A 27,902-nucleotide genomic window follows, 5' to 3' on the forward strand; every position below is an offset into this window, starting at 1 on the left:
GTACCCTTTAGTTGTTAACCTGTTAAATGCCGCTGTCAATGTCTGACGCCGGCAAGTAGAGGCGTCATTCCACACATCCATTGGCCCACTCGTGATATGATCACAGGGCACTGATGGGTTCCCATTACAGCCAAGGGTCTACTGAAGACCCCTGTGCCTGTAATGTTGTTTCTCCTGTGAAAGTTATTTTTTAGACCATGATTTTTACTACACATAGCAGTGCTTATGCACTGCTATGTATAGTACAAGCAATTGGATGATCACAGGTTCATGTCCCCCAAGGAGACTAATACAGTAAATATATAAATACAGTAAAATATATAAATACAGTAAAAAAAAATTGAAATAAAGTTTTCCAAAATAAACTGCTCAAAAAAATAAAGGGAACACAAACAACAGAATGGTATTTTAGTGTTTCCCTTATTTTTTGAGCAGTATATAAAAAAAATAAAAAAAAATTATAAGTTCAAATCCCCCCCTTTTGCCCCATTAAAAATTAATCAATAAAAAAAATAAAATACCGTGCATATTTCGTATTCCTGTGTTTGTTAAAGTCCGATCTCTCAAAATATAAATTTAGATATAAATATAAAGTAATTGGATTGGTAAATAACATAATCAGGAAAAAAAATGAAACACTTTAATTATGTTTTTTGACCACCGAAACATTGCAATAAGAGGCCATCAAAACATTGCATCTATGCAAATAGTATATCCTAAAAAAACGTCAGCTCAGGGTGCAAAAAATAAGCCCCTACACAGAGAATTAAAACAGTTGCAGGTCTTGGAAAATGGAGGCACAAGCAAATTTGTTTTTTTTTTTTTTTACAAATTTCCAATTTTTTTTACCAATTAATAAAGAAAAAACTATATTTATTTGATACGTACATAATCGTACTGGCCAGGAAACACATACTGCCAGGTCAGTTTTACCATATAGGGAACATGGTAAATAAAAAAAACATTGTGGAATGGCACTATTTTTGCAATTTCAATGCATTTTGAATTTGTTTCCTGCTTTAGAGTGTAAAAATGAATGTTGTTGTTCAAAAGTACAACTTGTCCTTAGCAGAAAAGAAGCCCTTAATCTGCTATGTGGACAGAAAAATAAAAACGTTATGGTTCTTGGAAGAAGGGGAAGAAAAATCAAAAACTAAAAAAATGGAATTTTTCCGTGCCATGAAGGGGTTAAAATACCGATTTAAATAATAGGTAATTTTCTGATGACACAATTGCATTTGTTACTTTATTCCCATGTGAGTGTATGGACCAGAGTTGAGAAACATTGGTTTTTAAGACGTTCTGGACCTTTCTTCGAATATGGGATTAATTGTAACACCTGTTTTTTTCCATTGATCTTTCTACGAATGTAGGTGGTGAAATGTTCTATATTAACTCAAGGCTATATGATAAGAGGGGACAAAATTCCAAAAATAACATATACGTGAATCTCTAAGGACTTGTGATTGGTGACTTGAGAGTATATAAACTGGGCAAGTTGACTCTCAAGCCAATTACCCAAGTAGTGGATAATCATGGCAGTCCTGTGGCTCCTTTCATGCCTTGCCCTTCTGGGCGGAACCTTTGGTAAGATGAAAAAGTTGTATTTTACTACTTTAAATTTCAAAAATTAATTTCCTTTACTGAAGAATGTGTTTTTTTACTTTTCTTTTTCAATGTTCAGGCTGCGGTGTACCAGCCATTAAGCCTATTATTTCCGGCTATGCCAGAATTGTGAATGGTGAAAATGCAGTGTCGGGTTCCTGGCCATGGCAGGTGTCCCTTCAGGTAACTTGCGACATTTTAAGACTTTACGTTCTTATTTTAAATCTTACTTTTAACCAAATGTTTCTGAAGAAGAGTAAACCTAACTGTTAAGGAATGCTAGGAGATTCTAATTTTAATGTTATAGTCACGTCTCCACCAGAGTCCGCTCCTGCGACTTCTGCCTCCATCACCAGATGGCACCGTGTTCCCGCTGTGGATAATGCTGGTGATAGGAGATGAGTCGTGCCAGCGGCTTTGGTGGGCGCAGGCTTCGCTCATCCACTAAGCTAGGTTTCTCTAGGACCTACAGTACCACTGGCCGACTGTGGCGTGTGTCTTCCAGCTGAAGTTACCACCATTCAGCTACAGCCAATGGGAACACACCACACCCTTCTAATTCCCCCTCCTGTCTGCTGCCAGAGATAGTTCTGAATTCCTGCATCCTGGTTCCCATTCTGTTCTGTGATTCCAGTGTTTTGACTTCAGCCTCTTCTCTGACTACCCTCCTGCCTACCGTTTTTGTACCTCGCTACCCGATCCGGATTTGACCCCTGATTGGTTTTCCGATTACTTCCTTGCCAGCCTGATTTTGTCCTCTCTGTTCTGCATTTCCTGGTTTGACCCTACTTTACTACTACTCTCATTGGACTGCAGCTTACCACAGAAAGTGATCTCCAGGGCCCTGTGTAATTCCAAATCCCTTTATAGGGGTTAAAGGGTTTCAGGGTTCTTGGGGTCCTGCTTTGTGAACGGCTTTACCCTGTCCTGGGCCCCCTACTGTAATAATGTCCACCATCCTGCCCTTTCCTGTAACAATGTCTCACATCCTGATAAAATATCCCTCATCACGGGCCTCTTCCTGGTATAATTTCCTGCATCCAATAGTAGTGTTCCCCATCCTGGTATGCTGTTCCCTTTCCTGGGCTCTTTCCTGGTACAGTGGCCCCTTTCTTGTATAGTGATTCCCATCCAGGTATAATGACCCCCATCTTGGTGTGTTATACTCCTGTCAAGGGTATGACAAGGTAACTAGGAATAAGGGCATCTAGACTGGCCCTCAGACTAGGGACCATAAACTGTCCCATAGATACGCCAGATGGCGGCAAGGTATAGACCGTCATTGTAGCCCTAACTCCTGAGTAGCAATGGTCTAACACCTGCTCTCCCCTAACCCTAGGGAAGGCTGGGGCAGGAGTAATGAATGCTACAAATACTGACAGACTCAAGATTACTGCAAGCACACACAGGGGAAAAGACAATACGTGCTCAGGAAGAAATAAGGTGCAGAGAGGAATTAAACAAACCACAAGGATATTTCCACCGCACACTAAATAGCATACAAAAGTTCACCAACAACTGGTTCACCACGCACAAGACCAGTATCGCTGGAGCAAAGCTAGAGCTATATTCTGCAAATGAGGCTAAGTTCCACCATATTTTATATGGTTGAGCGGCGGTGATAGGATGTCAGCAACCTGTGACCCCAGCAGTAATTCACCAGCCAGCAGGAATTAACTCCTGCTAAACTGATGACCAGAGAGCACTAAACAGTCGATGCTTGACTCTGGCTAAGCAATTAAGAAGCATCAGGTTGCCTGCAGACTCTGCAATGTGAATAGAGTCTGAAGTCACCATGACACCTAATGAGTGAGGGGCAGAACACCTCATAACATCTCCATCCTGTACCTCTTTCTTGCTTAATGAGCCCCATCCTGTCCCTCTTCTTTGTATAATGCTCCCCTTCCTGGTATAATGTCCATTCTGCTTTCCAAAACATCAAAATATAAATGAGTCTTTCTACATTACCTTCGTACCCTTCCGTACGGGCACGATCGTTGTCACACTCTCTGCGATCACAATTGTTACGCTCTTATATAGAAACAGGAGAGCAGGAATTCCTCATGTCTGTGTGTGCTGTGTATGGGAGACATAAACAAGTTAGCTTCCACCCACTAGCTCAGAGACAATAGAAAATTATAAATAAAGATTGCAGAGGAGAAAACTGGTGAAAAATGTAGAATACAAGAAATAAGGTAATTCCTGATATACACACAGAAGCTTTTTTAAATTACCTGAAATGATCAAAATTTAACACCTTAAAATATATTTTCTTTGTCGCTCCATTGGGAGACCCAGACAATTGGGTGTATAGCTTCTGCCTCCGGAGGCCACACAAAGTATTACACTTTAAAACGTGTAACCCCTCCCCTCTGCCTATACACCCTCCCGTGGATCACGGGCTCGTCAGTTTTATGCTTTGTGTGGAAGGAGGCACACATCCACTCATGCATTCTCATATTAGTTATGTCGGTTGGAAGAAAAGAGGGCCCCCACGGGGCCCCCGGCATGTTCCCTTCTCACCCCACTATGTCGGCGGTGTTGTTAAGGTTGAGGTACCCATTGCGGGTACAAAGGCCGGAGCCTCATGCCGTCTCCTTCACCATCCCTTAGCGGCTCTGGGAGAAGTGGGATCCTGAACGGTCAGCCATTTGCTGGGACCGTGCTCCCTCCGCAGCCCCTGTGGGAATCTGCCGGACCGGAGTCTATTCAACCTCAGGGACCGGGCCCTGCAACTCTAAGGTACTCTGTGTCCCCATTGGGGAATATGCAGGAGCGCACCTTCTTCCCGGACGCTGCGGCAGCTGCTGAATTGAGAAGACCGGCGGACTTCCGCGCCGACAGTGCCTGCTTGTCGGGCGCGGTCTCAAATTTAGTCCCCGGCTTCATTGCGGCCTAGTCGCAAAAATCCCGCCCCCGGGCCTGCCTGTCAGGGGTAAGGGCGGGACTGCCGACCTGACGTCGGATGTGAGGGCTGGAGCATCCTGCATGTTTCCTCCCCCCTCACTGATCACTGTGGGGACCCCAGATTCCCGCACTTTCCTGGCGCCGCCCACGGCTCCACTCCTCCCCTGAGATCTCCGGCAGCCATTTTTTGGGCATTCTGCCGGTGGAGGATTCTCAGGAACAGCTCTGCAGCTCCAGGGGACCTAAAGCTGGGAATCTGGAGGACACACACACTCCGCTTGTTAGCGGTCGGTAAGCCACACCGGTCACCCGGTGCTGGTCCCCCCCAGGGTGCCGGAATAGATACGTATTTATATATATATTTCTGTTCGGTCGGGCTGTATACCCTGTTTTTGCCCGATCATTCTCCTAGGAGACAACAGCATGTCGTCCACAAGGAGCAAAGCTGTTAAGGCACAGAGGTTTTTTGCGGCCTGTACCTCTTGTGGGGCTATGTTACCTGCGGGTTCCACCTACCCTCACTGTGAGCAATGCTCGACCCCTGTTTCACTTGCTCAGCTGGAGCCTCGGTCACTAGTGGACCCCTCGGCTCATGTAGACCCCCCTGCTCCCCCTGTCCAGGCGGCAGGGACAGAGTTCTCCTCTTTTGCTGAGAAACTCTCTGAGTCACTTTCACAATCCATGGCTCAGTCTATGGACAAATGGTCTGCCAAGCTGCTAGAAGCTTTGCAGTCCAGACCGGTCCTTACTCAGGGCCGGCCCCTGTTGGATCGTCACCTCCAGGCCCCTCTCGGTCTGAGCCACAGCGCGCTCCCAGGTTGGGCCCTAGGTCCCACGCGGAGGACTCCTGCCAGGACCACAGTCCTAGACAGGCTAAGCGGGCTCGCTGGGAATCTTCCCCGACTTCTTCATGCTGCTCGGGTTCCCAGCTTGAGGACTCTCTGGAGGACGAGGCGGACGTCGCAGCTCAGGGTTCTGACCCTGACGTCGCCCTTAACCTTGATACACCTGAGGGGGACGCATTAGTAAATGATCTTATCTCGTCCATCAACCAGGTGTTGGATCTCTCTCCCCTGCCTCCTACTGTGGAGGAGTCGGCGTCTCGGCAGGAGAAACACCAGTTTCGGTTCCCCAAACGTACACGTAGTGCGTTCTTCGATCACTCTAACTTCAGAGACGCTGTCCAGAAGCCCAGAGTGGTTCCGGACAAGCGCTTTACTAAGCGCCTCACTGACACGCGTTACCCCTTCCCCGCTGAAGTCGTTATTGGGGTGGGCTCAATGTCCCAAGGTGGATCCTCCGGTCTCTAGATTGGCGGCTAGATCTGTGGTATCGGTGGCAGATGGCTCATCGCTAAAGGATGCCACTGACAGGCAGATAGAGCTCCTGGTGAAGTCCATCTTTGAGGCCACGGGCGCATCTTTTGCCCCGGCCTTTGCAGCCGTGTGGGCACTCCAAGCTATCTCGGCTTGTCTGACTGAGATTAATGCTGTCACACGTAATTCTGCTCCGCAAGTTGCGTCTTTGACTTCTCAAGCGTCAGCTTTTTCTTCCTACGCCATGAACGCAGTCCTAGACTCTGCTAGCCGTACAGCTGTGGCATCCGCTAACTCTGTGGCAGTCCGCAGGGCCATGTGGCTGCGCGAATGGAAGGCAGACTCTGCCTCCAAGAGGTTCTTAACCGGTTTGCAGTTTTCTGGCGAACGCTTGTTTGGCGAACGATTGGATGAGATTATTAAGTAATCCAAGGGAAAGGACTCCTCCTTACCCCAGTCCAGACCTAAGAGACCTCAACAACGGAAAATACAATCGAGGTTTCGGTCCTTTCGTCCCTCCGCCAAGCCCCAATCCTCTTCGTCCAGCAGGCAGGAGAAAGGCCAGAGGAACTCCTATGCGTGGCGGTCCAAGTCACGCCCCCAAAAGGCCGCAGGAGGCACTGCCTCCAAGGCGGCCTCCTCATGACTCTCAGCATCCCCTAACCGCATCCTCGGTCGGTGGCAGGCTCTCCCGCTTTGGCGACGCCTGGTGGCCACATGTTCAAGACCGATGGATGAGAGACATTCTGTCTCACGGTTACAGGATAGAGTTCAACTCCCGTCCTGCGGCTCGTTTCTTCAGAACCTCTCCGCCCCCCGCTCAGGTCGACGCACTTTTTCAGGCGGTGGACGCTCTGAAGACAGAAGGAGTTGTGACCCCCGTTCCCCTTCAGGAACGTGGTCGCGGCTTTTACTCCAACTTGTTCGTGGTGCCAAAAAAGGACGGATCATTCCGTCCCGTTCTGGACCTCAAACTGCTCAACAGACACGTGAGAACCAGAAGGTTTCGGATGGAATCTCTCCGCTCGGTCATCGCCTCGATGTCACAAGGAGACTTCCTAGCATCGATCGACATCAAAGATGCTTATCTCCACGTGCCGATCGCACCCGAACATCAACGCTTCTTGCGTTTCGCCATCAGGGACGAACACCTTCAGTTCGTGGCATTGCCTTTCGGCCTGGCGACAGCCCCACGGGTTTTCACCAAAGTCATGGCATCCGTCGTGGTGGTCCTACACTCTCAGGGCCACTCGGTGATTCCCTACCTAGACGATCTCCTAGTCAGGGCCCCTTCTCGGGTGGCGTGTCAACACAGCCTTACAGTCGCTCTGACGACTCTCCAGCAGTTCGGGTGGATCATCAACTTCCCAAAATCCAAGTTGACACCGACCCAATCACTGACTTACCTCGGGATGGGGTTTCATACACAGTCAGCGGTAGTCAAGCTACCGCGAGACAAACAGCTTTCTCTGCAGGCAGGGGTGCAATCACTTCTTCGGAGTCAGTCACACCCCTTAAGGCGCCTCATGCACTTCCTGGGGAAGATGGTGGCAGCGCCTTTCGCGCAATTCCATCTACGGCAGCTCCAATGGGACATTCTCCGCAAATGGGACAGGAGGTCGGCTTCCCTCGACAGGAACGTCTCTCTTTCCCTTGCAACCAAGACGTCACTTCAGTGGTAGCTCCTTCCCAACTCTCTATCGCAGGGAAAATCCTTCCTACCCCCAACCTGGGCTGTGGTCACCACGGACGCGAGCCTGTCAGGGTGGGGAGTGGTTTTTCTCCACCACAGGGCTCAGGGAACCTGGACTCCGATAGAGTCTTCCCTTCAGATCAATGTTCTGGAAATAAGGGCAGTGTATCTAGCCCTATTGGCTTTTCAGCGGTTGCTGGAGGGCAGGCAGATCCGTATCCAGTCGGACAACGCCACTGCCGTCGCATACATCAACCACCAAGGTGGCACTCGCAGTCGTCAAGCCTTCCAGGAAGTCCGGCGGATTCTGCAGTGGGTGGAAGCCACAGCCTCCACCATCTCCGCAGTTCACATCCCGGGCGTAGAAAACTGGGAAGCAGATTTTCTCAGTCGTCAGGGCATGGATGCGGGGTAATGGTCTCTGCACCCAGAAGTGTTTCGAGAGATCTGTCGCCGCTGGGGAACGCCGGACGTCGATCTCATGGCGTCATGGCACAACAACAAAGTCCCGGCATTCATGGCACGGTCTCAGGATCACAGAGCTCTGGCGGCGGACGCGTTAGTTCAGGACTGGTCGCAGTTCCGACTGCCTTATGTGTTTCCTCCTCTGGCGATGCTGCCCAGAGTGTTACGCAAGATCAGGTCCGACTGCCGTCGCGCCATTCTCGTCGCTCCAGACTGACCGAGGCGGTCGTGGTACCCGGATTTGTGGCATCTCACGGTGGGTCAGCCGTGGGCGCTTCCAGACCGACCAGACTTGCTGTCACAAGGGCCATTTTTCCATCTGAATTCTGTGGCCCTCAACCTGACTGTGTGGCCATTGAGTCCTGTCTCCTAGCGTCTTCAGGGTTATCTCAGGATGTCATTGCCACCATGAGACAAGCCAGGAAGCCAACGTCCGCCAAGATCTATTACAGGTCTTGGCAAATCTTCTTATCCTGGTGCTCTGATAACGGTTTCTCTCCATGGCCGTTTGCCTTACCCACTTTTCTTTCATTCCTCCAATCCGGAATGGACAAGAGTTTGTCACTCGGCTCTCTCAAGGGCCAAGTATAGGCGCTCTCCGTATTTTTTCAAAAGCGTCTAGCCAGGCTTCCGCAGGTCTGCACGTTCCTGCAGGGAGTTTGCCACATAGTCCCACCTTACAAGCGTCCGCTGGAGCCCTGGGATCTTAACAGGGTGCTAACGGCTCTTCAGAAACCACCTTTCGAGCCGCTGCGGGATGTCTCTTTATCACGTCTTTCGCAAAAGGTGGCCTTTCTAGTGGCAATTACATCACTCCGGAGAGTGTCTGAGCTTGCAGCGCTGTCATGCAAAGCCCCCTTCCTGGTGTTTCACCAGGATAAGGTGGTTCTGCGTCCGGTTCCGGAATTTCTCCCTAAGGTGGTATCCCCTTTTCATCTCAATCAGGATATCTCCTTACCTTCATTTTGCCCTAATCCAATTCACCAATGTGAAAAGGATTTGCACTCTTTGGATCTGTTGAGAGCACTCCGGTTCTACGTGTCTCGCACGGCGCCCCTGCGTCGTTCAGATGCGCTCTTTGTCCTTGTCGCTGGCCAGCGTAAGGGTTCGCAGGCTTCCAAGTCAACCTTGGCTCGGTGGATCAAGGAACCGATTCTTGAAGCCTACCGTTCTTCTGGGCTTCCGCTTCCTTCAGGGCTGAAAGCCCATTCTACCAGAGCCGTGGGTGCGTCCTGGGCATTGCGGCACAGGGCTACGGCTCAGCAGGTGTGTCAGGCAGCGACGTGGTCTAGTCTGCACACTTTCACGAAGCACTATCAAGTGCATACCTATGCTTCGGCAGACGCCAGTCTAGGTAGGCGAGTCCTTCAGGTGGCGGTTGCCCACCTCTAAGAGGAGGGCCGTTCGGCTCTTTTTATTGAGGTATTCTTTTACCCACCCAGGGACTGCTTTTGGACGTCCCAATTGTCTGGGTCTCCCAATGGAGCGACAAAGAAGAAGGGAATTTTGTTTACTTACCGTAAATTCCTTTTCTTCTAGCTCCTATTGGGAGACCCAGCACCCGCCCCTGTTCCCTTCGGGCTGTTGTTCTTTTGTGTACACATGTTGTTCATGTTGAATTGTTCTTTTGGTTTATGGTTCAGTTCTCCGAACATCCTTCGGATTGAATTTACCCTAGACCAATTTATAAGTTTTCTCCTTCCTGCTTTTGCACCAAAACTGAGGAGCCCGTGATCCACGGGAGGGTGCATAGGCAGAGGGGAGGGGTTACACTTTTTAAAGTGTAATACTTTGTGTGGCCTCCGGAGGCAGAAGCTATACACCCAATTGTCTGGGTCTCCCAATAGGAGCTAGAAGAAAAGGAATTTACGGTAAGTAAACAAAATTCCCTTCTTTTTAATTGTTAATACATCATTTGTTTCTACAATGTGAGAGAACATGCTTCTGTAGCAATAACAAACCAACGTAGTAACACATGACTGCACCCTACAGGACAGGACCGGATTCCACTTCTGCGGTGGTTCCCTGATCAACAGTCTGTGGGTTGTCACCGCCGCTCACTGTGGAGTCACGTAAGTGATTTATAACTCGCAGTTTATATTTATATTAATCTCATATGTATGAAATTGTCACAAGATTGGACAGAATTATAACAAAAGTGTGAGTTTTATTATTTTCCTATTTTACTGAATTGATGTAGTTCATCTAATCGTAAAAGCCAGAGGGTCTTTACTCTTTACCTCTCTTCTACACAGAACCGCCCACCGGGTAATTCTGGGTGAATTTGATCGTTCTTCCTCTGCTGAACCTATTCAGACCATGACCGTCTCCAGAGTAAGAAATGCTAAGAAAGTCTAATATTGATGGACATATACGTATATATAAATGCTAATAGATTTCTCTATATAATCAATAGATATATTGACTGGGCTTTTTTTTTACCAGGTCTTCAGACACCCCAACTACAACTCCAATACCATTGTTAACGATATCACCCTTATCAAGCTCGCCAGCGCTGCCTCTTTTAACAACCGCGTGTCCCCAGTGTGCGTTGCTGCTACCGCGATGTTTTCAATGGAGGAGAGAGATGCGTCACCACTGGATGGGGCTACGTTAGCGCAGCATGTAAGGATTTATAGGTCCTTAAGATATTTATAACATAACTTCAGATGAAGGGCCAACCACATAATATTAGGACTAGTGATGAGCAAGCACTACCATGCTTGGGTGCTTGGTACTTGTAACTAGTGATGAGCGAGCACTACCATGCTCAGGTGCTCAGTCCTCGTTACCAGTGATGAGTAAGCACTATCATGTTCGAGTGCTCAGTACTCGTAACTAGTTATGAGCGGGCACTACCATGCTCAGGTGTTCTTAACTCGTAACTAGTGATGACCGTGCACTATCATGCTCAGGTGCTCGGTACTAGTAACTAGTGATGAGCGAGCACTACCATACTTCGGTGCTTGGTACTCAAAATGAGTAGGTCAGACGTTCACACGGACTCCACTCGACTACTAAGTATAATGGAAGTCAATAGTAAACAAGCCTTTTTCCAGAAGATCTGGAAAGATGCTCAAATTTCCCATTGATTTCCATTATGCTTGGTACTTGAGTCGAGCCTATCCAAACATCTGACCTGCTCGTTTCGAGTACCGAGCACCCGAGATGAGAGTGCTCACCATAAATTAGGACTCCAATCCATCAGTTTGGACTTTTATACCAAGTATAATGGAAGTCAGCAGGAAACCATTTTTGGGGAAGGTCTTCTAGAAAAATGCTCAAGTCCCTCATTTACTAGTCGAGTCCATCCAAGTGTCCTACCTGCTCATTTCGACTACCTAGCATGGTAGTTCTTGCTCATCACTAATTAGGACTCAATTCCATCAGTTTGAACTTTTCTAAATATTACATTTCTTTATTTTGTACAGCACAAATTACACCAAGCAAACTGCAGCAGGTAGCTCTGCCTCTTCTGACCACAAGTGACTGCCAGAGATACTGGGGATCCAACATCCAGAGCACCATGATCTGCGCTGGAGCATCTGGAGCCTCCTCCTGCATGGTACGAGACTTTACAGATTTAAGGATATCATTTTTTCCCCCATTGCATAATATTTTTCAAAGTACCGGTATTTCAAAACTGCAATTGATAACCTATAGTTTGCTCACTCCTTTTCTTTTTTTATTGATAGGGTGACTCTGGTGGACCTCTTGTGTGCCAGAGAAGTGGAGCTTGGACCTTGGCCGGTATCGTGTCCTGGGGAAGCTCTTCCTGCTCTGTATCTTCTCCCGGTGTATACGCCCGTGTGACAGTTCTTAGATCCTGGATGGACCAGACTGTTGCTGCTAACTAAATGTGTTTCTAGGACTAATCAACATTAATAAACTTACTACAATGGGATTTCATTTTGTAACAATTTTTAATCTGTTTGTAACAGAACCAATTTTCAGTCATGCATTGTATTCTATAATATGACATTATAACTTTTATTATATATATTAGTTGGTATATTACAATTCACTTGCTTCCTGGTTAAGGTAGTCACCACAGGAATGGTTTTACATGGTTTTGGCATAAAGAAAACAGACAGCTGTTAACAGCGGGGTCTACCCATTCAGGAAAAGGTTCAGTTAATCAGTGTGACCACAGCTCTAGGAGGTCTGCTCACCTCCCTACACAGAACACCTAATGGGTTCAGAGCCCTTCATTTTTACAGCTGGACCACACCTTAGGGTGGAGATATATGACCAACGATCCCACCCATCTCTTTGACTGTTCACAATAACACCGCCCTTATCAAGGCCAATTATCCCTCTCAGCATCTAATATCTTGGAGTATCTTCCAGGTTCAAATAACTAAGTCTTACAACCTCAGTGAGACATATCTCCAGTCCAGAATTTCACTAGTGATCATCATACATACCCCACTTCCCAAAACCTGGGGTTTTGACACCTCCTGTCACTAAATAGGAAAGCCTGGACAGGACACCTGCATTACCATTTAATTACCGGGCCTATGCTCTACATGGAATCTAAAGTCCTGGAGCAGGAGAAATCATTCTAATGGGAATAAAAGTGGTCCATTTTGCAGATCAGTGGAGGTCCAAAACAGTCAGATCCCCACCAGTCAACAGGTTACCACCTATCTAATGGATAGGTTATAAGTAATGATGAGCGAGCACTACCATGCTTGCGTGTTTGGTACTTGTTAACAGCAGATGGATGGTCGGATGGGCGAGACTTGAGTACCCAAGTATAATGGATGTCAATGTGAAACTCAAACATTTTGCTGGGAAATCTTCGTTAAAAATTCTCTGGTTCTCCATTTACTTCCATTATACACGGATACTCAAGTCGAACCAATCTAAGCATCCCACTGCTCATTACGAGTACCGAGCATCCAAGCATGGTAGTACTGACTTATCACTAGTTAAGATTACTGAGCACCCGAATATGGCAGTGCTCGCTCATCACTAGTTACGAGTACTGAGCACCCGAGCATGGTAGTGCTCGCTCATCACTAGTTACGAGTACTGAGCATGGTAGTGCTCGCTCATCACTAGTTACGAGTACTGAGCATGGTAGTGCTCGCTCATCACTAGTTACGAGTACTGAGCACCCGAGCATGGTAGTGCCCGCTCATCACTAGTTATGAGTACTGAGCACCCGAGCATGGTAGTGCCCACTCATCACTAGTTACGAGTACCGAGCTCCCAAACTTGGTAGTACTGACTTATCACTAGTTATGATTACTGAGCACCTGAGCATGGCAGTGCTCGCTCATCACTAGTTACGAGTACCGAGCACCTGAGCATGATAGTGCTCACTCATCACTAGTTACGAGTACTGAGTACCCAAGCATGGTAGTGCTCGCTCATCACTAGTTATGAGTACTGAGCACCCGAGCATGGTAGTGCCCACTCATCACTAGTTACGAGTACCGAGCTCCCAAACTTGGTAGTACTGACTTATCACTAGTTATGTTTACTGAGCACCTGAGCATGGCAGTGCTCGCTCATCACTAGTTACGAGTACCGAGCACCTGAGCATGATAGTGCTCACTCATCACTAGTTACGAGTACTGAGTACCCAAGCATGGTAGTGCTCGCTCATCACTAGTTACGAGTACCGAGCACCCAAGCATGGTAGTGCCCACTCATCACTAGTTACGAGTACCGAGCACCCGAGCATGGTAGTGCCCGCTCATCACTAGTTACGAGTACCAAGTGTGGCGCCCTGGACAAGCCAGGGGCCACAGAGAACAACACCTACACACCCCACACTCTCGGTCAGGCACACCGAAGTCAGACAAAAACCCTTGTTGCCTTCCTCCAGGGGCTGATGTCCACACCAGGGGGTGGAGCCAGGCAGTTGGTCTCCGCCCACCGAGGAGTTCACAGTCCTGGAGGCGGGAAAAACAGGCAGATGAGTTTGGAGTAGAGTTGAGAGAGGAGTGAAGTGGCAGTTAAGCAGCCTGAAGTTGGTCCGGGTGTGTGCCCCGGACGGATCAGCAAGGTTGACAGACGGTGGTGACCGTCTGCAGGAGTGGCCTATCGGAGTTTACCGTAAGGACCGTGGACGGGCGGTGGCCCGGCGGTACCAGACCGGTACACAAAGAGAAGTCAGCACCATCTGGCAGGGGCTTACAGACCCCGGTAAGGCTAGGAGTCGCCGTGAATTTGCCAAATCCGTTAGCGAAGGGAACCTCCTGGGTTTCCCAGCAGCCAAGTCCCGACAAAAGGCAACCGTCCAACCGAGAGAGGGAAACACAGTCACCGCCAAGGCTAAAGTTCCCAGGGCCAGAGCCTGCGGGCAAAAGGGGCTCCTTCAGCAACCTTCAAGCTGGGGAGCGGGTTACCGGTGGGAACCCATTGGAACTGTTACACTACATAGGTGCAGGAAAAGGCAGTCACCATCAACCTGCCGGGAGAAACAACACCGCAGCCGTCTGTGGGACCCGTCCATCCAGCTGTGTGTTTTACCGAGAACTGTGTCCTCATCATTGGCTGAGTGAGTACCACCGTGCTGTGCGGCACAGCAACTTCACCACAACCGTGGGTGGACAATATCAAATCCCCACAATCCAATCCTCCCCCTTTTCACTCACGGGCGAGGAGCGCCACTCGAGTCCCCGGGATCCGGCCTACCGCTCGAGCCACCACCGAGCAACAGCAGCGGCAGCAGCAGCCGGGCCCGAGCAGTGGGTGAGCGCAGCGTCCCCTCCTCCGCCTGCGACACCAAGCTCCCGAGCATGGTAGTGCTCACTCATCACTAGTTACTAGTATTGAGCCCCCTAGCATGGTAGTGCCCACTCATCACTAGTTACGAATACTGAGCACCCGAGCATGGTAGTGCTCGCTCATCACTATTTACGAGTACATAGCACCCGAGCATGGTAGTGCTCGCTCATCACTAGTTACGAGTACAGAGCACCCGAGCATGGTAGTGCCTGCTCATCACTAGTTACGAGTACAGAGCACCCGAGCATGGTAGTGCTCGCTCATCACTAGTTATGAGTATCGAACACCCGAGCATGGTAGTGCTCGCTCATCACTAGCTACGAGTATCGAGCATCTGAGCATGGTAGTGCCGCTCATCACTAGTTACGAGTACAGAGCACCTGAGCATGGTAGTGCCGCTCATCACTAGTTACGAGTACAGAGCATCTGAGCATGGTAGTGCCGCTCATCACTAGTTACGAGTACAGAGCACCTGAGCATGGTAGTGCCGCTCATCACTAGTTATGAGTACTGAGCACCCGAGCATGGTAGTGCCGCTCATCACTAGTTACGAGTACAGAGCACCTGAGCATGGTAGTGCTCACTCATCACTAGTTACTAGTATTGAGCCCCCGAGCATGGTAGTGCCCACTCATCACTAGTTACGAATACTGAGCACCCGAGCATGGTAGTGCTCGCTCATCACTAGTTACGAGTACATAGCACCCGAGCATGGTAGTGCTCGCTCATCACTAGTTACGAGTACAGAGCACCCGAGCATGGTAGTGCCCGCTCATCGCGAAGTATCAACTACTGTATCTAGTAAATAGGTCATAAATGTTAGATCGATTTGACTCCAACAGAAGGGACCCCTATTTTCAAGTATTTGATGAATTAGAGTATTACAGTAATTATTTGTTCACAGAAAAAATAAATGCTAAAACCACTTGTATTAATTATGCTAATTAAAAGCATTAATATTCAAAACAACACATTATGTGAATATGAATCTCCAGTGAAGCAAATAAAAATGTGAATTACAAAGTACTGATGAATGATCCTGACCCTATTTAGCCCCAAGATGACCCCACCTAGCCATGGAGGTCGGCACCCTAAATTGCGTAAATGGTATTCCCGCTCAACGTCTACTCGTCCTCCGAAGCCCTAATAGGCCTTAAAAGGACAAATATGAATGCACATATAAAAAACAAAACCATGTAGAAATGATTACAAATTAAAGAGTTTGCATTATATAAATGTAATCACTTTTGATATAAACCATTTGGGGATTTATATTCCCATAGATGTATTGTTTTGAATTTTAGATCTACCGATCACAGATTACTGATCATTCCTTTCAAAAGGAATCTACTTCAGGAAATACTGCTTTTTTTGGTTTTATTTTGTGGAAGCATTTTTCAAGTGGTTTTGAATACATTTTTTTAAGCACTTTTTCCTCACAATGTTTTGTCGCCTTTTGACTTGACAATGTCAAGGTTGAAATTTTGATTGTATTTTTTAGGGAAGTAGAATATTAAAAAAACAGTAATTCTGGTGTTTTTTTATGTTTAACATATGGTTCAAACATTTCTTGTTGTGACAGATCAAAGTTGTTCAGACAGAATGATACCAAATATGTTTATTTTTTCAATCTGAAGTCTGGACTGTTGGCCTCCAAAAAGCACAAGAAGCCTTAACTTCAATATCATCATAGGAAGCGTTGGCTGCAGTTTGTAAAAAAGTATGAAAAATGAAGAGTTGGATTGGAAACGGGTGATTTGATGCAATGAGATAAAAGTCAATAGTCTAGGCTCTAATGGGTGTTAACAGGTCTGGAAAAAACAAGGGCCAAAGAGGATAACGGATCGAGAAATTGAAGGAACTTTCAAGGTCAGTGGAGGAAACCTGATGATATGGGGGTGTTCCACAGCCAAAGGCGTTGGATACTTGACCAGGATGGATGGTGGTCTCAATACTGACGAGTTACTTTGTATACCCAATTACTATAGATACGAAAAGGACAACATTGTATTCCAAAAGACAACGACTTGAAGCATATGTCAAGATTGGTGAAGAAATGGTTCAATGAAAATGAAGTAGAATTGCTGGATTGGCCCCACAGTCTCCAGACCTCAACCCAATTGAAAATTTGTGGTTAGCGCTAAAGAAAAAGCTGTATACAAACCCAAGAGATTCGACCAGTATGCACCAACATTGGGAACATGTAGAAGAGACCTGGCATCAGATATCGGTCAAGACATGATTGGTTCTGATCAAGAACATACCCAGAAAGATTCAGGCAGTGTTGAAAGCCAAAGGTGAATTTACAAAATACAAACAAAATAATAAAAGTAAACCATCTGCAGGCAAAGATATAGACAAAATATCAAGTACAATACAAGGAATTAGCATTTCATGTTGTCTCAGCCTGCCCAGCCTGTATGAAGCCTCCAGAGGTTAAGTGTCCCAGCCGTGTCCTACTGCCCAAGAATCAACAAAAGCACAAAGTAAAATAATATTCAATTTTACAAAAGAAAAATGCAATATAAAATATGAAATATCATATAATAAAGAGGAGTACAATGTTATATACTGTACTGATCCTGAGTTACCTCCTGTATTATACTCCAGAGCTGCACTCACTATTCTGCTGGTGCAGTCACTGTGTACATACATTACATTACTTATCCTGTACTGATCCTGAGTTACATCCTGTATTATACTCCAGAGCTGCACTAACTATTCTGCTGGTGTAGTCACTGTGTACATACCTTACATTACTGATCCTGAGTTACATCCTGTATTATACTCCAGAGCTGCACTCACTACTCTGCTGGTGCAGTCACGGTGTGCATACATTACTGATCCTGAGTTACCTCCTGTATTATACTCCAGAGCTGCACTCACTACTCTGCTTGTGCAGTCACTGTGTATGTCGCGGGCGGAGGGGTGGGCACGCCGCTCGTCTGGAATCGCTGGCGCTCAGGTCCTGTGCTTCTGCTCCTCGGTGGCTCGAGCACAGGGCCAGACCCGGGGCTCGAGCAGCGCCTCCTCGCCCACGAGTGAAAAGGGGAGGTTTGTGGTGGGTATTTGGGATGTCGGTCGTGACGCCACCCACGGGTTGTGGTGATGGTGGGCACCACCGCTGCTGGTGACGGGGGATCCCGGGAGCGATGGCGGAGAGCAGCTAAGGTGTTGACCCCTCCGTGGGTAGGGGCTGTTGATCCCGGGGGCCCCGTTTGGGGAGTATGGAGGAGGTATAGGTGCAGGTCCCAAGGCAGGGAGGCAGCGTGGGCGCGGGTGCACGTTGCAGTGCCGGATGGCACTGTTGTACTCATCAGACACAGAAGGACAGAGTCTCCGGTAAACCAAACGGCTGGATGGACGGGGCCCACAGCCGGCTGCGTTGTTTTCACTCTCCCCGGACGGGTTGATGGTGGCTGTCGTTTTCCTGCACCTGTGTAAGTGTATTTGACTCCTATGGCTTCCCACGGGTAGTCCTCTCCCCGGCGTGTACGTGTCGGGAGAGCCCGTTTGCCCGCAGGCGCTGGCCCTTGGATCTCTGGCCCTTGGCGGTGGCACTTATCCGGACGGGTTGGGCTGTTGCCTTCTGATGGGACTTAGGTGGGAATGAATCCCTGAGGTCCAGACCGCAATCAGATAATTTGACCTTTACGGCGGCTCCGAGACTGGTCGGGGTCTGAGTACCCTGCCTTGGTGCTTGGCTTCAATCTGCTCCTCGGTTTGGTACCGGCGAGCCACCGCCTGACCCCGGTCCTACGGTCCCGCTGACCTACACCAACTCCTGCAAACGGCCACCACCATCTGCCGACCTTGCTGAACGTGCCTGGGCTCCAACCCAGACACCAACAATTTTCACTCCTCTCACTTTCACTGCCTAACACCATTTCACTGTCTTTTCCCGCCTCCAGGCCTGTGAACTCCTTGGTGGGTGGGGTCAACCACCTGGCTCCGCCCCACCTGGTGTGGACATCAAGCCTGGAGGGTGGCAACAAGGATTTGATTGACTGGTGTCACCTACCCAGGGGTGTGTGTGTGTGTATGATGTTAGTGTACTGTGACCCCTGGGGGTCTAGGGCGTCACACTCCCCCTTGGTTAAATGCAGACCGTCCGCGGGCTGCCCGTCCTTCACCGGTTTTATTTTCTGAAAAATATAAATAACAGGAAAAACAAACAAACGGTATGCATATTTTTTCAGATCTTCCCTGACGGGAGGCATATTACTTAAAACGTTGCAAACGGTAATAAAACATTTTTAATAACAACGGATTTTGATTTTAAGGAGCAAAACAGTAACAATGCAGTGACATGACAAGAATCTGGATAGCTATTCATATACTAGAATAGCTGCTTATATATGAGTTAGCCAAGATTATTGTCTATAAAACTAAGGTCAAGGTAGCCAAGATGATTGTCTATAAAACTAAGGTCACAAGCCTAAGCCCTTGCTCGCCCTGATTCAACTCTAACTAGTGTGTAGGCCAGTGAGACACAAGTCTTGCTACTGCCGTAAAACAATAAGAGGAAGGTAAGACAAATGTGGGAAAAGACACAACAAATAGCACACCATGGATTCTCCAGCAGGAAACTTTTCAACTGCCGCAGACGGGAACAAGTCAGCTTCTCCAGAGACAGGCTCCTTCAAAGTGGTCAGTATAGAGGATCTATAACCGGCATGGAGTGAAACCAGGAGTGGGTTATCCTTCACTTCTTCAGCATTAAATTAAATTAAATCCACTCCAATACAAGATAACAGTCAAGTGAGTGTAACGTGGTGTGGAGGGGTAGTTGTGGGAGAGGTAGTCGTCTGCTGCACCCCCAACATGCTACATGAAAATGGAGGCCCTGGCTGGGTGTGTGTTGTTGCACGGTCATAGGCCAGTGTAGTGTTGGAAGTGAAGGAGAGAGGAGGTCAGGAGCTGGGCTCTCTTTTGGTCATCTTTGTCCTCCTTCTTCTGAAGCCTGGTTACGTGACGTGTCCTACGTCATCCACATTCGCCGGCATTGAGTTTATGCGCAGGCGCAGTTTGATCTGCCATGAGTAGGGCAGATCAATATATTGTAGTGCGCCTTTGCAGGACCTCAATGCCGGCTAGTGGGGATGACGTAGGACGCGTTACGTAACCAGGCTTCAGAAGAAGGAGGACAAAGATGGCCAAAAGAGGAGGCGCCGCACCCGGGGAATGGAGACACCCATCTGACCAGTCTGCACTGCACCGACCATTTAGGTGAGTAAAAACAAACAAATAAGGATCAGCTCACCCCATCCAGAAGTCCAGAAGACTATAGCCTGCGTCACACGCGCCGATATGTCGTGCGATCACACCTGCCCCCATCGTTTGTGCGTGATGGGCAATTTGTTGCCCGTGGCGCACAAAGTCGGTAACCCCCCGTCACACGTACTTACCTCCCGAACGACCTCGCTGTGGGCGGCGAACATCCACTTCCTGAAAGGGGAGGGACGTTCGGCGTCATAGCGACGTCACACAGCCGCCGCCCAATAGAAGCGGCGGGGCGGAGATGAGCAGGATGTAACATACCGCCCGCCTTCTTCCTTCCGCATTGCCGGCGGGACGCAGGTAAGCTGTGTTCGTCGTTCCCGGGGTGTCACACAGAGCGATGTGTGCTGCCTCGGGAACGATGAACAACCGGAGCACAGAAGGAGGACCGACATTTTGAAAATGAACGACGTGTCAACGAGCAACGATAAGGTGAGTATTTTTGCTCGTTAACAGTCGCTCGTAGTTGTCACACGCTACGATATATCAAACGATGCCGGATGTGCGTCACTACCGACGTGACCCCAACGACATAACGCCCGATATATCGTACCACGTGACGGGGCCTTATCTTCAGCACAGATCCTGGTGAGCAACCGGGGGGTACACTGGGAGTAATGTGTTAGGTGATTATTATAAAAGTGATTTTTACGTTCTACACAGCGGCCTGGGCTCTTATATACAGAATGTTAGAATGCTGTATATAAGAGCCCACTGGTGGTGGCCGCAGCTTATAGGCCCCAAATCTGGTGACAGATTCCCTTTAAGTCCAAAAAGATTCACTTATTTTCATATTTTGGTTGATTAAAGCGGTTGCACAGTTTATTTTATGCAAAAAGCATTTAGCAGTCTATCACAGTGGTTCAAGGTCATCCTACTATCCAGAAATATCCATAGGTAATTAAAAATTAACTGTTTTAGGGAGAAGTGGAGGATTTGTACTAAGAACATCTGCCCGTATAGGTAATTTTCCAGCTTCAGTAAACACAATATCTGAGTTTCATAACAGACTGTGTATATAGCTCTCTATGAATCATGGTGAGATTAGCTGATCATGAGTTAGTTTAATATTACATCAATGTGAAAATAAAAAAAGAGAGAGAGGGCGCTCCTGTGTGGGATCTTAATGTACCGAGGTATGTACAATGTGAGGTGCACACTCACCTGATAGTGTTGTACGTCAGGTACAACACTGATAGTGGTATTGAAGGGGGTTCGCAAGTTCACCGCTCCTTGTCAGCAGGGATCCAGTCCTCCTGACTCCGCAGGTCTCTGCTCACACGATCGGGGTTTCCACGTGCAGTGTGCAGCCGCCGGACCGGCGTCTGATAGCAGCTCCTCCTCCGGGTCGGATGGTCCCGTGATCACAGATGCGGTGATTCCCCAGCCCCTGGTGTTAGATTCAAACGGATAGTACGATCCTGGTTCTGGCTGCAGCAGCCCCGTGAGCTCCCATAGGGAGATAAAGATGCAAGGAAAAAAAAAAAAAATGCACGGTTTCGCTGCGCTGCTCAGAAAGGTAGTGATAAGGTTATTTGGGATGTAGATTTATTAATTATTTACATGCCACTACGCGTTTCGGGGGTACAACCTCCCCCTTCCTCAGGTAGCCTCCTGAAACGCGTAGTGGCATGTAAATAATTAATAAATCTACATCCCAAATAACCTTATCACTACCTTTCTGAGCAGCGCAGCGAAACCGTGCATTTTTTTTTTTCCTTGCATCAATGTGAAAATAAGAAGTATGGCAAAAAAGTAAAAGAATATAAAATAACCAACTAACAAAGTGCCCCCAGAAAATCACTTCAAAGTGCTGACCACTGAGTGTCTGCTTTCTGTATAATTTGCTAACCACCGCCTGCTGTCAGGTGCAATCCGTCTTTTGCAGCAAAGACCCCAAAATGGATTACTAGAAGTGGTGTTTTTTTTTATCTCTCTGATCCTGTTATCAAATTTGTCAAATTGCAGACAGAGGTGGGGTTTCAATTTGGGGCAAGTAGGCCATTGAGCATTGGTAGCAATAATGCATACTGGGTATTGGGGATTGAGGAAGTACCAGCACCTATACTGTTGCCATGCTAGGTACGGTTCCGTACCTATACGCCAAACCGGATATCTGACCCTAGGTATCCCTAGTGCTGAGCTCTAAATAGGGAATGGATGGGATGAGCTTTTGTCAACCTCACTAACCACTGTAGATTATACAAGGAGGACACACAGGAGAAAAAGCATGAACTACTTATTAGATGACTCAGGTAGACGTTTTTGGCTGAGTTTTCAGCAACAATACCACAGTACAACCACCTACTTGCAACCAAGCCTTGAAGGAACTGAAAATATCTCCAGCACCAGTCCAAAGGAAAGAAGAGGTATTTAAACACCAGGGGAATAGTAATGATCAGCAGCTGGGTGGAAGGCGAGCTCATGCTGGGTCCAAAAGGGAGAGATGAATCCAGCAGGAAAGCTACCTATACCAATGAATACTGACAGCAGGAACAATGGAAAGTCAGGGAGCATTCTGCGACGCCAAACACTGTGACCTGCTATTGCCAGAAACCACATGACTGTCTGTCACCTGTGACAAGTGTTGGCAGAATGTTGATGAGGAAAAAATTCCCAACTGCCCTGCAATATGTAAGGATGCACCCTACCATAATGATAGGCAGTGGCCCTTGGTACATTACTTTGGAGACATTCTATTGTGACCTTTGTTTATTTTAAAATTGTTGAAGTTGTGATTTGCGCCTCTGAGCTCAATTAAATGAGCTGCAATTTTAGGCATCTGATAGACACAGTATTTAAATTCTCATTTCAGGATCCACTTACTGTATATATGAATATTGAAGAAATTAGTAAATGTAGTGGATTAAAATAAAGTTTATGTTTTGGTGTTACTAAATCCAAACTACTGACAGTGTCTCAGAATTTCCGAATTTCCAAGCAATAAATGTTGTATTTATTTTCTGAAAACGAGAAATGGTCAAAATAACAAAAAAATGCACAGTGCTTTCACACCTCAAATAATGCAAAGAAAACAAGTTCATAATCATTTAGAAACAACAATACTAATAATATTTTATCTCAGGAAGATTCAGAAATCAATATTTTGTGGAATAACCATGATGTTTAATCACAGCTTTCATGCGTCTTGGCTGCTTTCCTCCAGTCTTTCACACTGCTTTTGGATGACCTTATGCCACTCTTGGTACAAAAATGTAAGCAGTTCTTCTGTTTGATGGCTTGTGACTATCCATCTTCCTCTTGATTACATTCCAGAAGTTTTCAATGGGGTTCAGGTCTGGAGATTGGGCTGGCCATGACAGGGTTTTGATGTGGTGGTCCTTCATCCACTTCATCCACACATTGATTGGCCTAGCTGTGTGGCATGGCGCATTGTCCTGCTGGAAAAACCAGTCCTCGGAGTTGGGGAACATTGCCTGAGCAGAAGGAAGCAACTGTTTTTCCAGGATAACCTTGTATGCGGCTTGATTCATAAGTCCTTTGCAAAGTTTAATCTGCCCAATTCCAGCCTTGCTGAAGCATCTCCAGATCATCACCGATCCTCCACCAAATTTCACTGTGGGTGCAAGACACTGTGGCTTATGCGCCTCTCCAGGTCTCCGTCTAACCATTAGGCTATGTGCGCACGTCGCGTAAAAACATGCAGTTACGCTGCGCTTTGTAGCGCAGCGTAACTGCATGCGTCCTGCGTCCCCTGCACAGTCTATGGAGATTGTGCAGGGGCCGTGCGCACGTGGCGTTTAAGAGTAGCCGAAGCGCTGCGCAAAAAGAAGTGACATGTCACTTCTTTCCTGCGCTTTGCCGGCAGCTCCTGCTCTGTCTATGGCAGGAGCTGCAGGCAGAGCGCATGGAATCGGCGCTCACTACGGACATTTCTGCAGCGATCTAAAGCGCACATGTGCTCTTCAGATCGCTGCAGAAATTTCTGCAGGGCTTGTACGCAACGTGCGCACATAGCCTTAGACGACCAGGTGTTGGGCAAAGCTGAAAATTAGACTCATCAGAGAAGATTACATTACTCTAGATATTGGGCAGGAATTGGGCAGTGCCTGTTGCCACTGTTGCTTCAATCAGAGACTGTACTGTATCCGTGCCGCGGGCTGCCAAGGTACTGCAGATCCCCCGGGGCTGCCCTCTGCTGGCCACTTACTAGCGTGTATACCTGCTGCCACCTTCAGTGGTAGTAGTGAAGACTCGGCGGTTGGTCCACTTTGCTCCTCCAGGTATTTTCGGTCCAGTGGACCCATTAATACTGTGCCTGCTCCGTGAGCATAACATTCGGTTCACGAAACAACATGATTACTACAGTATGCAACATCAAGGGTTGCCCGATAGAATATTGTTTTGTTAATATTATTTTACTGGTCTACATAGTAACTTTCTGCCTATTAGAAACTTTAGGTTATTACTAGTTTTGATCCATTGTTGCTTTACAAAAATTGCCTAACTTTTGCAAAGTAATGTAAGACTTGTGCAACATAAGTAATCGATCGTAATGTACTGTATAGTTGGCGCTTATCTCTACTTCTCGGTGCAGGTGGTGGAGTTTTCTATATTAACCCAAGACCTCTGATAGAAGGTTTAAAAAAAGTGTTTAACATAAACTTCTGATAAGCAGAGCTGCAACCTGATTGGTCATTAGAGAGTATATAAACTACACAAATGTGATCTAATGTCACTTGCCGCAAAGTAAACCACAATGGCATTCCTTTGGCTTCTCTCGTGCCTTGCCCTCTTTGGAGGATCTCTTGGTAAGTTGGAAAATTTCTTTAAAATACTCAAATTTATTTTTTTAAGTAATTCACAACAGTGCAAATAATACTTCTTTAATCTTTAGGCTGTGGCGTGCCAGCTATCAAGAAGCTTTTCATATGGCAGTGCAGTGACAGCAGGGCTATTGCAGGTTGTAGGCTTCCCTAGGAGATTGGTTTTCAAGCTGCTTTGAGTTTTTGAAGGTGGGGGAATAGGTGGAGAAGATCCACAGTATAGAGCAAGAATGGGAGAAATAATCTTGGAGACAGTTGCATAAAGATGAGTAACAAACACTAAATCAGAGGTTCCCAACCTTTCTGACCACATTCAGCTCTGAGACAAGGTCACGAGCCACATCCAGTTGCCACTCCATCACATTAGTGACACCCAGAGACTCCATTACTAGTATAATGACAGCCAAAGCTTTTCCACAGAAATCTCACCAAGGCAGTATACCAAGATCCAGGGGTTTCTACCTAACCCCCAGTCAGATTTGCTCTTTTGTGCGAGTCTACTCACGAAAGTCTCCATCTGGAGACCTGTTCTTGACAGCAATTTGCTAGACCTGGTGCTAATGCACCAAGCTGGAAGACAGGCGCGAGCCACACATCAAGGGCCCGCGAGCCACATGTGGCTCCCGAGCTAGAAGGTTGGAGACCCTTGCTCTAAACTGCACCACACATCTGTGTCACTTCCTCATGCTTGACCTCATGGGGTCCTAGTAATCCAAGAGAAAGCTGTGAAATGCATAAGGCAATGTATTGACGCGTATGGTTCCACCTCACAGGACAGGACCGGATTCCACTTCTGCGGAGGTTCCCTGATCAACAGCCTCTGGGTCGTCACCGCCGCTCACTGTGGTGTCACGTAAGTATTTTACTATTGATTTTTAATTTGCAATATCACGTTAGATATTTTAGCTGGCATAATAACGGTTAATTTTCTATTTAAGCTTATTATTAGCCTGTGGAGAAGTGTACGTTTTATTATCTGAAAATATAAAGGGAACCGGATAGCACGGTCCCTATAAGTGATTTCATACAGCTCAGCGTGAATGCTTTTACCTCTCTTATGCACAGAACCGCCCACCGGGTAATTCTGGGTGAATTTGATCGTTCTTCCAATACTGAACCTATTCAGACCATGACCGTCAACAGAGTAAGAAATTCTAAAAAAGCTTAATAAATCCCATATAATACACCATGAAAGTAATTGTAAGTTCTATATAATCAATAGAAATATTGACCGGAGAATGGGCTTTTTTTTTACCAGGTCTTCAGACACCCCAACTACAACTCCAATACCATTGTTAACGATATCACCCTTATCAAGCTGGCCAGCCCGGCCTCTTTCGACAGCCGTGTGTCCCCAGTGTGCGTTGCTGCCACCGCCGATGTATTCAATGGAGGAGAGAGATGCGTCACCACTGGATGGGGCTACGTCAGTGCTGCATGTAAGGATTTTTAGGTCCTCAAGAGTTTTATAACTTCAGATCAATGGCCAACCACGCAATAGTAGAACAAGTGATGAGCGAGCACTACCGTATTCTTGTGCTCGGTACTCGGAACGAGCAGGTCGGAAGCTTGAACTGGCTCAACTCAACTACGAAATATAATGGAAGTCAACGGGAAACTCAAGCATTAATCTGGAAGATCTTCTGGAAAAATGCTGAAGGCCACCCTTTGACTTCCATTACATTTGGCACTCAAGTTGAGTCTGTTTGAGCGTCCAACTGCTCGTTTCGAGTACCGAGCATGCTAGTGCTCACTCATTACTAATTAAGACTCCTTAAGTCCATCAGTTTGAACTTTTCTAAATACTACATTTCTTTATTTTGTACAGCACAAATTACACCAAGCAAACTGCAGCAGGTAGCTCTGCCTCTTCTGACCACAAGTGACTGCCAGAGATACTGGGGATCCAACATCCAGAGCACCATGATCTGCGCTGGAGCATCTGGAGCCTCCTCCTGCATGGTACGAGACTTTACAGATTTAAGGATATTCTTTCCAATCTCATATAACATTTCTGGAAAAAGTTTCTGGTTTGGAATAAAAAGAATGAAAAACTCAAAAATAACATAATTTGGTCACTATTTTTCCTTTTTTGTAGGGTGACTCTGGTGGACCTCTTGTGTGCCAGAGAAGTGGAGCTTGGACCTTGGCTGGTATCGTGTCCTGGGGAAGCTCTTCCAGCTCCACATCTATTCCCGCTGTGTACGCCCGTGTGACAGTTCTTAGAGCCTGGATAGAGCAGACTGTTGCTGCTAACTAAATGTTTCTTTATGAAAATTGATCATTAATAAAGTTACATAGTTACATAGTTACTTAGGTTGAAAAAAGACCTAGGTCCATCTAGTTCAACCTTCCTCCACCAGTTCTACAAGTTATTACAGCAGCAATTTTTGTAACAATGTTTTCATTAAAATCAAAGCTTATTTATGTGTTCCACATAATAGACATCACCTCTAGTAATGAGCGGGCACTACCATGCTCAGGTGCTCGGCACTCGTAGCTAGTGATGAGTGGGCACTACCATGCTCAGGTGCTCGGCACTCGTAGCTAGTGATGAGCGGGCACTACCATGCTCGGGTGCTCAGTACTCGTAACTAGTGATGAGCGGGCACTACCATGCTCAGGTGCTCAGTACTCGTAACTAGTGATGAGCGGGCACTACCATGCTCGGGTGCTTGGTACTCGTAACTAGTGATGAGCGGGCGCTACCATGCTCGGGTGCTCGATGCTCATAACTAGTGATGAGTGAGCACTACCATGCTCGGGTGCTTAGTACTTGTAACTAATGATGAGCGGGCACCTCCATGCTCGGGTGCTGAGTACTTGTAACTAGTGATGAGCGGGCACTACCATGCTCAGGTACTCAGTACTCGTAACTAGTGATGAGCGGGCACTACCATGCTCAGGTACTCAGTACTCGTAACTAGTGATGAGCGGGCACTACCATGCTCAGGTACTCAGTACTCGTAACTAGTGATGAGCGGGCACTACCATGCTCGGTTGCTTAGTACTCGTAACTAGTGATGAGCGGGCACTACCATGCTCAGGTACTCAGTACTCGTAACTAGTGATGAGCGGGCACTACCATGCTCGGATGCTCAGTAC

General features: G+C 47.2%; 1 protein-coding gene across 1 annotated transcript; it reads left to right on the forward strand.

Moving 5' to 3' along the window:
• Positions 1-1,535: 1,535 nt before the first annotated feature.
• On the forward strand, positions 1,536-27,057 carry LOC142255430 (chymotrypsinogen 2-like). The gene is made up of 7 exons (XM_075327050.1): positions 1,536-1,587; positions 1,685-1,788; positions 9,979-10,058; positions 10,242-10,320; positions 26,056-26,236; positions 26,626-26,759; positions 26,896-27,057. Exons 1-7 carry the CDS (start codon positions 1,536-1,538, stop codon positions 27,055-27,057), a joined length of 792 nt encoding a protein of 263 aa, XP_075183165.1.
• The last annotated feature ends 845 nt before the right edge of the window (positions 27,058-27,902 follow it).

This window comes from Anomaloglossus baeobatrachus, chromosome 10 (assembly GCF_048569485.1).
Source record: "Anomaloglossus baeobatrachus isolate aAnoBae1 chromosome 10, aAnoBae1.hap1, whole genome shotgun sequence".
NCBI lineage: Eukaryota > Metazoa > Chordata > Amphibia > Anura > Aromobatidae > Anomaloglossus > Anomaloglossus baeobatrachus.